General features: G+C 50.4%; 1 protein-coding gene across 1 annotated transcript in view; it reads right to left on the bottom strand.

The window, feature by feature from the left end:
- The window catches only part of XKR6 (XK related 6), a 153,475-nt gene extending 142,393 nt beyond the window's left edge, over positions 1–11,082 (bottom strand). The window contains exon 1 of the mRNA XM_060273160.1: positions 10,289–11,082. Coding sequence (XP_060129143.1) covers positions 10,289–11,082 — 794 coding nt within the window. The remainder of the gene's footprint in view (positions 1–10,288) is intronic.
- Positions 11,083–12,242: the final 1,160 nt, after the last annotated feature.

Raw genomic sequence — 12,242 nt, 5'->3', positions numbered from 1 at the left:
CAGTAAATACATAAAAATTGTCCAGTAGCACCTTAGAGACCAACTAACTTTGTTCTGGGTATGAGTTTTCGTGTACATGCACACTTCTTCAGATACACTGAAACAGAGGTCATGAGACCCTTATATATAGTGGGAGGGTGGGGTGGGAAGGAGGGTAGTAGGAGGGTAATAAGAGATGGGTAATTGACTGGATGGGTATGGTAAACCTGTGACTGCTAATGACTGCAATTAGTCCTACAGGAAAAAGCAAGGGATAGTATGCAGATGACCAAAAATAACTTTAGCATGTTTTTTACCCTTCTGGAAAAAACCCCCCACAGTAAATACTGTGCAGGAAGTTTCCATATCTCTATAATGGAAGCTGCTGGCTTATTTTCTTAATTATGTTTTTAATTATGACTATTTTTAAAGCATATGAAAAAGTACTTTTATTTTTCCTTCACTATTTCTATTTCGGTGGGCATACCTCATGTGGTCCCATTATAAGAATAAATCACTGTTCTCTTTTCATCCTGTTCCAAACCATTTTTTATTTATTTCATAAATTTATTTATTTCATAAATTTCTTCCCCCTACATCCTTATTCCCCCCACCTCTTGATTCTCTACCCTTATCCTTCTGACCTTCCTGTTTGTGATAACCTTTTTCTGTTCTTTACCAACCAAAAAAAGAAATGGCCATCCACGAAATTATCATCTCCTCTGGACTGCTGCCATGCTGTGTGGGGCTGTCCTTGGAGATGACTCAGAAACTTCAACTTGCTCAGAATTCTGTAGCTCATCTGGGAAATCCAGCCAGATGGCTGGGGGAGGTATAAATAATAAAATTGTTGTTGTTGTTGTTGTTGTTGTTGACAAGGGTGAGTGGCTGTGAACCCCCCAACCTGGCTCATCTGCATTTATTTTCAGGCACTTTCCTCCAAATATTTCAGCACTTTCCTCCAAATATTTCTTTATTTTATTTTATTTAACAAAATGTATCTACCACATGACTGCAATTTTTAAACAATTTAAAATAAAACATTAAAATTATCCAGGGACTGTTTAAAAAAGTATTAAAATATTCAAAAAGGTGGTTAGAATCTGTGGACAGGCTTGCATAAGCAAAACTGTATTAAACAGGAGCCGAAAAGACTACTGCGAAGCCACCCGCCTGATATCAACCGGCAGGGAGTTCCAAAGTTCATACCACTCCATTGACTAGGATCAACTTGATGCAGCTTTGTTCTCTCATTTACTGCTTGGATCAGCAGTACACTTTATTGTACTATAAACCTTACTGTATGCTTGTGAAACGTGGACCACTTATAAACTCCTCGAAAGATTCTATCAATGGTGTCTCTGAATTTTTTTCCACATCACTTGGGAAGACAGGCAAACAAATGCCAGTGTACTGGAAGAAGCAAATATCACCAGTGTCAAAGCAATGATTCTTCAACATCAACTTCGTTGGACTGGTCATGTTGTGCGGATGCCTGATTATCGTCTTCCAAAGCAACTATTCTATTCTGAACTTAAAAATGGAAAGTGTAATGCTGGTGGTCAACAAAAGAGGTTTAAAAACTCTCTCAAGGCAAATCTTTAAAAAATGTAGTATAAACACCAACATCTGGGAAACACTGGCCCGTGAGCGCTCCAGTTGGAGAACAGCCTTTACCAAAGGTGTAATGGGCTTTGAAGTTATAGGTAGGGAGCCGTGTTGGTCTGTCGTCAAAACATAATAAAAATAAAATAGAAAAATTCCTTCCAGTAGCACATTGTTTGTTGTTTAGTTGTTTAGTTGTGTCTGACTCTTTGTGACCTCCATGGACCAGAGCACACCAGGCACTCCTGTCTTCCACTGCTTCTCGCAGTTTGGTCAGACTAAGTTTGTCATTGGTATGAGCTTTCGTGTGCATGAAGAAGGGTGCATGCACACAAAAGCTCATACCAATGACAAACTTAGTTGGTCTCTAAGGTGCTACTGGAAGGCATTTTTCTATTTTATTTTTATTATGTGTGGACTTCGAAGATGCCCAAACTCAGGACAAAAGGAAGAAACATGCTAAGAGGAAGGCACACTTGGCAAACCCTCACCATGATCAACTCCTGCTTGGAAACCAATGTCCCCACTGTGGAAGCACATGTGGATCCAGAATTGGCCTCCACAGTCACTTACAGACTCATTGTTAAAACCGTGTTCATGGAAAACAATCTTACTCGGCTACGAGGGATCACCGAAGAAGAAGAGGAGGAGGAAGAGGAAGAGGAAGAGGAAGAGGAAGAGGAAGAGGAAGAAGAAGAAGAAGAAGAAGAAGAAGACACTTTACAGAGAAGCATAATCCTGCTTTATTTATTTTTTCATTCTTTGCTTTTATTACCCTCGTAAATCACGCCAAGTTTTTTTTGTAGACACTAGTATTATTTCCTTAATACAGTATGTCTGCGCACCTTCCCCCATATCCTGAATCTTTTTGGACCAGGAAGTAAACTGGTAACATTTGACTTCCAAAGGAGCCTGCAAATGTAATGGCCCGCAAAAATGTTTACAACCTCACCTGCCTGAACGCCTCTATGTTAATTATTTGAAACCTAGGAGAAACTGAGAACAAATGTGTCTAGAGACAATTCTCTACAGCTGAGCAGCAGAATAGAGAAAGAATACAACGGCTCCAACCTTGGCCAACAACCCTCCAGATTTTCGGGACTACAAGTCCCATCAGGCCCTGCCAACATGTGCATCTGGGGGGGGGGCATCAGGTTGGCAAAAGCTGACCCACCTGGCTTCCCGAAGTGGCAGGTGGATGCCTCGGGGAAGCCCAAAAGCGAAGCATGAATGATATCCCCCTCTGTTTGTCTCCCTTCCAGTGGTATTCAGAGATAGACTACTTTTGGATGTGGAGGTTCTGCAGAGGCATCATGGCTAACGGCCACAGCCAGAACTATATATAGCATGGCAGCAAATCTCACCAACAGAATACGCACTGTGTGAAGAGTACTAGTGAATTGCTGTTCTGAGTCATCATTCAAAAAGCAAAGGCAGAGACTGAGGGACCAGGCCAATCGTCAACTAGACCAACACTCAAGCAGATGCCTGTGGCACAGCCATAAGCAGGATCCAAGCACAAATGCTCTCTCCCCTCCTGTGGCTTCCAACAACTGATATTCATAAGAATTACTGTGTCCAACCATGGAGAGACAGAGCACAGCCATTGTGGCTCGCAACCATTGGTAGCCCTCTCCTCCATGAATTTGCCCAAGGCTTGTTTAAAGCCATCCAGGCAGGTGACCCTCACAGCCTCTTGCAGAAGCGAGTTCCACAGTTTAGCTATGTGCTGTGTAAAGATGATTATCTGTCCCAATGTTCAGCTTTGAAGCAGAAAAGGTGGCATTGTCCTCCTTTGATACACACAAGCAGGAGGACTTCCACCCTACAGGGCAAGTTTTGTGACCTTGATTTCGTCCTGGGGTTGCATGCGAGCAGATGAGCATTTGCCAACACTAGACCCGTAGCACCTTCAAACGTAAACTGAGCGGGATTCCCTCTGGCAACCGTCCACCAGAAGGGCAGCTGGGAATCCGCATCGTTCTGGACACACCACGCCGCAATCTGCTGCTGACTGAAGGGGGATTAAATTATACAGCCTCCGCTGCAAGCTAAACTTCTTATGTTTTTCAGGACAGAGCAAATTATGACCCACTAACCTACTTGCGGCCACGGCTTAAACAAAAGGTAGACCCGCATGAGAAACGAAGAACCCGCGTGCCACTTTGGGGTGGCTGATACAGGACAACGTACTCCCTTTCCCTGAGCAAAGGACAGCATTTTGGGCCGGCAGCAGAAATCTGGGGAGGCTGTCATCTGCTCATGACGACCCTTTACTTTTGCCCTCTATAATAAAGTAGGAGGAACTCAGTCCCAGGGGCTGAATATGGCGCTCCAGACATCTTTATCTGGCCCTCGAAAGTCTCCCCAAGCCACACCCCTCATGGTACTTGTTTGACACTTGGAATGTCTGGCTATAATAATATTTAATACACAACGTCATTATTTATTGCTCTCATTAACCATCAGTCTCTGTATATCACCTCCTAAACATTACAACATTCCAGTTTGCTGTAGAGGTTTGAATGTTGGACTAGGACCTAAAAGACCCGCGTTCAAATCACTGCTCAGCCATGAAGCTCACTGGGTGATGGTCTCTCTGTCTAACCTACCTCACAGGGATCTTGTGAAGATAAAAATGGGGAGGAGAAAGGATCCTTGAGTTCCTTGAATGAAAGGTGGGATAAAAATGTGACAAGAAATAAATCACAACATATTTTCGCAGTGAGAAGGCATCCAATCAATGAATTTTAAACTTTTGTTGCATAAACGTAACAAAAGGAGGATAGGGTTTTTCAAACTGTTTCTTTTCCCATCTCCCCCAATCGTACAATTTCTGTTAATTTAGGACACCTTTGCAATGTACCATGTTTGACTGAGTTCTTGTACAGTAGGAATTACAAGTGTGTGCCATCTTGCAGTTACTAACATTCTTGCAGTCAGTGCTTTTTTCCTAGAAAAATAGGTGCCGGTACTCACCATGAATTTATTGCAGTAAGCTAAGTGCCACACAACAAAAAGAGGTTGTGGTACTGTGTACCCTTGACTCCAGAAAAAAATAAAATCTCTGTTTGCAGCTATGGCAATATTTAAGTCTTCTAAGACTTTCCTTGTTGACATTTCAGATGCTGGCATTATTCACGTGTCATGGCAAACCATAGTTTACCATGCATACTCATGTCTTGGTCTCTTTGCTTTTCACTTCTACCACAATTAGGGGGGGGGTACATACCACATTCCCTTGCTTAGCATTATGTCTGAACCGGGGAATGTGGCTTTTTGGAGTGAAACAAACCATAACCCCCAGTTTGGACACCCAGGCACAGATTTTTGCATTGACCAGTAAACTATTACCCATAGTTTACAGTGACGTGCAAACTGGGCCCCTGCCTCACACCCCCCCAGACCTGTTCCTTTGTATAAACTTGTTCCCCTGCAAAATAAAAAATATAAAAAATTGACACACACCCCTCCCCAAAATGCCCTGTTCACAGTGAGAGATCCTTAGATCTTTCTGTGACAGCAACCTTAAACTTGCCACCACATCAGCTCCGGACACCAGGAAAAAAGTTCTACTACCGCACAATGATTTTCGCAATAGGGTCAATGCCTCTATAGAGCATGTTAGACAATTTGGTTCATATATTTATAACATCAACCTCCCTACAAAAGAACCCATGTGTTGTTTGTAGATCCATCCCTACACAAGTATTATAGATAAGCATGAGTTTGCAAATGTAAGAGCATATGAAGCTCCCTTGAACTGAGTCAGCCCCCTATGTCTTTCAAGCTCAATAATGGCTGCACTGACTGGCAGTGTTTCTCCGAGGCTTCAGGCAGGGGACATTCCACAGACATGGCTGGAAATTGAACCGAGGACCTTCTGCATGTGAAGCAAGTGCCATACCAGTGAGCTAGCGTCCCTCTCCGTTCGCCTCAATCACCATGAAAGGTAAGCAAGCTTGAGACTGATTCGTTTGCAATGACTGAGTCAGCCCCCGCTCTCTCTCCCCCAGCAAACCCCTCCAAATGCAAACATTTCACCAGTCCAATATGCAAAGATTTTAGCCGCTGGCAAAGGCAGCTTTAAACAGTGTCTGTACGGATTAGCCACACGACGGCACCCAGGAGTAATTCAAATGACGGTCATAACAGCCAGCGAGGAGGCATTAAAAAAAATTAAGAATATACAAAATGACAACCACGAAAGGTTGACGGTGGTTACCTCTACGCATTTGTTCAACAGATATGACGGCTGTCCGGGATTCCAAACAGAGCTTCCTCTGCTAATCCATAGCGAAAGAGCCAACGTGCGCCAGTTTTAACCCACATCCCTCTTTCCAGATAGCAAAGTTTGGAGGAAAACCTTTCTTGGTGTGTTCGACTTGGTTGCAATGAATATTCAGAGCCTCTGAGATCAGCGCAATAGAGCACAGTAGGCAATGCGTGGTCCCATGTCGTGAATCCAGCTGGGGTGCCATCGGATCCTCAGGATCTCACCAGCACAGTTTGTTCCAACGTGGCACAGGATTTTGGGAAGGGTGGGTGGGGAAAGGAGGTGGAATCGGGATTAGCCCTCGCCTTACACACCATTAAGCACTCACACAGTTGCCCCCCAAAATGAGACCCACAACGTGCCAGACACGTGTTTTACTCCAGCGGCTACTGAGGACTGGCACATGTGGTTGGAGCTTGGGTACATCACAGGAGGAGAAACGAACTTGGCACACATCCATTTTTCTCGTGGCACAAGCAAAGCAGAAATCTCTTGGGGAAGGTGTGTGGGGGGAGGAGAACCCTTTTGCTTTCCCCTAAACACACTAACATGGAAAAATAAGGCCATGCAAAAGGGATCTCCTCTGCAAGAAGAGGTGTGAATGACATTTCGGGAAAGCAAGAAAATCTACGCTGCTGTGATGCATGTTTTCACCGTTGTGTTTTTCCCAGGGCTGCAATTTCATACAAGCTACACACACACACACACACAAGCGGGTGCTTTCCTTCCTTCATTGCCCCCCTCCGAACGATCTTTGCTGTGCAATCTCCATTCCCCCCCCCTCGGATGTCCCCCCCCCACACACCAGCACCAACCTGGCTTCTCCCCACCCTCTCAAAGAGGCTGCCTCCATCTTAAATCGGTTCAAAGCAAATCCAGAGAATTCTGCCGGGGCTGGATTAGCCCTTCCAATTAATCTGAACATCACTGAGCATCAAACCATCATTGGGCATCAACCATTTCCCTGCTCCCCTCCCCACTTCAACCAATTCAAATTGTTACAATCTACCCCTCCACCCTCCTTATTTCACCATATATATATATATATATATATATATATATATATATATATATGGCAGTCATTAAACGAACACATCGGTTAACCCTACATTTCATTTCCTCCTCCTCAACTCCTCCTGTTTATTTTTGACTACATCTTCATCACACACACACACACACACACACACACACACACACACACAAATGATTACAAGGAAGAGAGCTCAGATTGTTCCACTTGCTAATTTCATGCGCGCATGTGGATGAGCAGGCAGCCATGTACGCACACAGGCACATCTCTAAGGCAAGAGGCTTCCTAACCATTTCATCTTTCAAACTTTATTCCACCCTCCCCGATTCGGATTACGTAAGCCCAGAGTCTCTCCAGAACGCCTCATGCGCTCAGATTTCTGCACAAAAACTTGAGATGAAAAGATCATTCACTTTGGCATCTTGCTATGACCACCCCTTTTTGATTGTAATTTGCAAAAACCCCGAGGGTTCGACGTGTACACATAAGATGCATGATCCCACATTTGCAGAAACGGGAAGGTGCTGAGCAAGCCTGGGTGGGTGCACCGAAAAGGCCTTCATTGCAGCCCCCCCCATTTCTTCTCCATCTTCTCCCTGCAAAGGTTTCCCATCTTAGCAAAGGTCTCTCCAGGACACCCTCTGCATCTTTTCCCACAGTTCCTCTCTAAAAAACCGAAGCCAGCCCTACCCTAGAGCTCCCCCTCTGTCCGGCAGCGGCATCGACTGTCCTCCTCATTACTCCGGTTTCACGTAGCCAAACCATGTGGGTGGAATTTGGGGAGGAGGGAGGTGTAAGGACAGGGAGGGGAGGAGGGAGTCTAGCTCCACATTCACAAATCCTCACGTCAATCCACACGTGAACACTGTCCTACAGGGAAGACTTGTGGCCACCCTCCAGTGTGAGATGTGAGGTCGGGGCACCTGTACTTTCTTTGGGATATTGCTGATTGGGTCTTCTCTTGAGGAGCTGACCCTAAAGGCCCTCATTGCTCTGTGCATAGCAGGTAAAGAGAGAGAGAGAGAGAGAGCCCTTCTGGGCCTATATATAATGTTGCATTTGGGAGGTGAACCACCCTTTGGTGGCTGCAACTCTGAATTCCACCCCCCCCTTAAAGATGCCTCCATCTCTCCACTATGTGCACGTCTTAGAGAGGGAGCCATCTCTCCCAGCTCCCATTTGCCCTACTTTCTGCTCACACTTGCATGTGCAGAGAATTTATCTGGACATCTCAAATCATTAAGGCCCATCCTAGAGGACACACTTTCCTCCTCTCGGATGGCTTTCTCTCTCTTTGGTACGAATGCATTTTAAATAGTCTCTGCCACACGCAGACACCTTAAGGAAATTCAGTCTTCTAGCCCCAGAAAAATATGGGGTAAGGTACTTTCTTTTTCTGCACCCCAGAGATGTTCCTTATTCAAGGGTAGAGCCCCCTATGTCCAATGGGGCTTCCTTCCCAAGGGAGCGTGTGCTGGGTTACAACCTTGGTGCCTTCCAAATGGAGGAGGGCTGAAGGGAGAAGATGCCCCCCTCCCACTTCTCCCAGGCCACGGGTCCTCAGCTGGTGGGTCAGGACCTACAACTAGGTTGCAGCCTCACCTGCGGTTCACCACAACAGGAGCATTGGCACCATGTGAAACTTCTTACACACACAGAGAGAGCTGGCTCCATAAATGCATGTCTGGGTTCAAGGTATGACCAGGGTCCAAAAAAAGGCCTCTTCCAGGAAATGCTTACAAAAGTTCTATCATCCCAGGACACATCTAGGGTGAGATGTCTTTCACCTCTCTGCTATGATGGCTTTAAGGCATGCTTTCCAAAAGCATTTCATTCCACACAAGGTGATGAGGCTCTCAGGCCTTGCAGGTGCTGTTGGACTCCAACCACCATCAGCCCCTTCTAGCAGGACCAATGGTCCAGGGGATGATGGGAATTGTAGTACAGCAGTAGTGTGTAGAGGACCAGCGGCTGGCCTTCCTATCCTTTGACTTCCTATCCTCTCCATCTCCAAGTCTTGGAGAATGCCAAATTCTCCACCCCAGAATTACCTTTGTGGGGCAGTCCTCCCTATGTCCACCTGTACAAAATGGCACTTTGTTTTAGAGGCTGTGCAGAACACCCTTTCTATCCAGACTAGATCTAAAGACACTTGGCCAGATGTCTTCTTCAGGTGACCCGCTTTGTGGTGATGCCCTTGAACCTGCCAATTGCCCCAGAATATAACCTCTCCTCTGTGCCAGTATGCAAGGGCAACTATACCCATGGGTCCTCTCTTATGGGGTGAACTCAGTCTTTGGAAGGGGGGGGGAAATCCCTCCTCACCCCAATATCTATGAAACTTATATAGCGGTGTGCAATTACCTTCCTTCTTTAAATATCCCAACTGCACTAGCGCAATCTGGGAGGTGAGTCTTGCTGCTTTTTTGTGGTGGGGATGGGGACTAAGTTTGGGAATAGGTATTGCATCAAAAGTACCCCCTTTTCCTGCTACATCCAATTATATACTGTGTGTGCATCCTTTGCAAAAAAGAAAAAAAAGGTGGGGGAGGGGAGAGGGCTCCAGGTACACATTTACTCTAACCTGTTATCTGTTTATTCTGGTATCCTATTTCCTCATAGTGCCTACAGGAAATATTCTGAAGGAGGGTTAAGCCTGTATCCTTTACCACAGTGAATGCTAAGACTAGCTCACCCTATCTCTGGCCCAAATTCTGGTGGCTGGCCTCCCATTTCTCCAGAAGCTCTTGAATCAGAAGATGTGATCACCTTTCCCTACCTGTGTTTCAGGAGGGGGGGGGGGCAGGCATTCATCCCCAGTCTCTCCCATGACTCCAGCAGATGCATCTAGAGATGGGGGTACACCTCTCCCTCCCTCCCCTCCCCGGCCTGGGTCTTCCTTCTCTCTAGGAATAAGCTCATAGAAACAGTCCTGCTTAAGCTTCTGCAGGGAAATCACCTTGCTCCACCTGTCACCTGTCTGCCTTCCTCCTTTCCCTCACCCTCCAGGTGCAAAAAGGAAGGAGGGGGTCACCCTTTCCTGAGGCAAAAGATGTGCAAAGTGTGTGGGGGGGCTTCCTCTTGCCTCCCCCACCACTGTCCCTCATGCCCTTCTGAGAAGTGGTGAGGGTCACTCTCCTGTCTCTACTTGGAAGGGGGGCTGATCTTGCTCCCTTCTTCAAAAGCCCTGGGGGGGATAGAACACCTTTACCTGAGTGCATCCAATAACCCTTTGAGGTCATCCTTCCTCCACCTGCCATTTGGAGGCTGGCCTTGTCCAACCTGCCTCCATGTACATACATATATTTGCGAGGGGGGTATACGACAGAAGCCTAACCACCCTTCTTTCCCCCCATCTGCAGGGAGCCCCCCACCGCCCGCCCCGCCAGCCCGCTTACCTCCAGACCTGTCCCATCTGCAGCAGGTGAATGACGGACTGCCAAATCCAGACGGAGAGCCTGCAGAGGCGCTGAGCTCCGGGCGTGCCCCCGGCGCCGTGGTAGTGGCGATGCCCGGCTCGGCGGCCGGCCCCGACGGATCCCATCATGGGAGGCCCTCGGCTGGTGAGGCCCTGCACGGCGCCCAGGCCTCCTCCGGTGTAGTCCTGCACGAACCATCGGAAGCTGAGGATCTGCACCAGCACGGAGGGCAGCAGCACGAAGGCCAGCGTCAGGCCGCACCACAGGTAGTCGCGGCGGCCGTAGTGGTCGAGGGCGAGCCAGAGGTCGGTGCCCACGTCGCCCACCAGCACCAGGAGAGCGAGCACGATCCACAGGCAGTCCAGCCACGGCCGCTCCACCGCCAGTCCCGCCGACGGCGGCCCGTCGCCGCCTCCGCTTCCTCCGCCGCCACCTCCGGCCCCCGGCGCCAGCGGGTCGGTGGCTCCGGCCCCCGACCCTCTTCCTCCGGCCCCCCGGCCCAGCAGGCTGCGCAGGCAGGCGCTCCGGCAGCCCCAGTAGCACGACGACGTGTTGCAGCAGTGGCAGATGTGCATGGAGCTGCTCCCGCCGGCCTCGTCGTCCGAGCTCCCGCCGCCGCCGCCGCCACCACCGCAGCCCCCCTGGCCCGCGGCGGCGGCAGCGGCGGCGGCGGCCCCCCCGGCCAGGTGGTGATGATGGTGGTGGTGGTGATGGTGGTGGTCGTCTAGGTTGTGCAGCTGCGAGAAGCCGCTGCCGTCCGACTTGGCCGCCATCACCTCCGCCGCCGGGGCCCCCCGCCGCCGCCGCCGCCTCCTCCACCGCCGCCGCCGCCACCGGGCTCCCTCGCTGCTGCCCGGGCCGGCAGCCCGGCTCCCTCCGCCGCCGCCGCCTGCCCGGCCGCCTGCCTCCCCTCCCTCCTCCTCCTCCCCCGGCCGCCTCCTCCTTCTCCTCCTCCTCCCCGCCGCTTCCTTCCTGCCGCCCCTCCCTCCCACCTCCCGGGCCCCCTCCGGCCACAGGGCTCGGGATGCCCTCCCCGCCGCCACCGCCGCCACCCACGGCCGCCTCCTCCTCCTCCGCCTCCTCCTCCTACTCCGCCGCCCTCCTCCTCCTGCTTTCCCCTCCGCTTCCGGGGGAGGAGGAGGGAGGCGCTACAGACCGGCCGGGCCCCCCATCTCCCCTCCCCACCGCCCGCCTGCTCGCGCTCGCCGCCTCCTCCTCTGCTCAGACCCGCAAGCAGCAGCAGCCGCCACCGCCGCCGCCGCACAGGAAGGGGCTGGCAGGCAGGCAGGCAGGCTGGCTGGCTAGGGGACCCCTAGTGCCAGCGCCGGGGAAGAGCCGCCAGGCGCTCAGCCGAGGAGGAGGAGGAGGAAGGCGACCACCGGACACACCGGCTGGCACGTCCGCCACGGCCGAGAAGAAGCCCCCCGGCTGCGTGCGCCCAGTTCCGCCTGGCCAGGCAGCTTTGGCTGCTCTGCAGCCCCCGCCACGCGCGCCTCTGTGCCCCTCGCCTCGTCCATCCCGGGAGAGGCGGCCCCTGCGACGCCGCGCTAGGCGCCCCCCTGGCACGGAGAGGCCTCCCGCGGTGCGGGTGGATGGCTGGGGGTGGAGATGTGTGGTTCCGGGCGCCCTCCGCAAGGGGGCGAGGGGCGCCCTCCGGGCTGCGCGCAGCCTGCGCCGGCTGCTTCCTATGCCTGCCTCTCTACCTGCCGAGCGTAAGGCCTGCTCTAGAGGCGCCTTCTCCAAGGAGACACCCCCGCCCCAGGTTTCTTCCTTTGGCATGAATATGTGACCCCACTCCGAAGCGCTTGGGGGGGGGTCTTCTTCCTGCACACATCCCCCTGTCTATGCCAACAGCTCCGATGATGCCTGCAAGCAGGAGCACCGGATTTTTCCCAGCCATCCTCCCCCTTGAGTTATTTCAGAACATAAGGAA

This window comes from Zootoca vivipara, chromosome 3 (assembly GCF_963506605.1).
Source record: "Zootoca vivipara chromosome 3, rZooViv1.1, whole genome shotgun sequence".
In the NCBI taxonomy this organism is placed as follows: domain Eukaryota; kingdom Metazoa; phylum Chordata; class Lepidosauria; order Squamata; family Lacertidae; genus Zootoca; species Zootoca vivipara.
The sequence above is the reverse complement of the archived record's forward strand: the minus strand, read 5'-3'. Positions and strand labels throughout refer to the sequence as shown.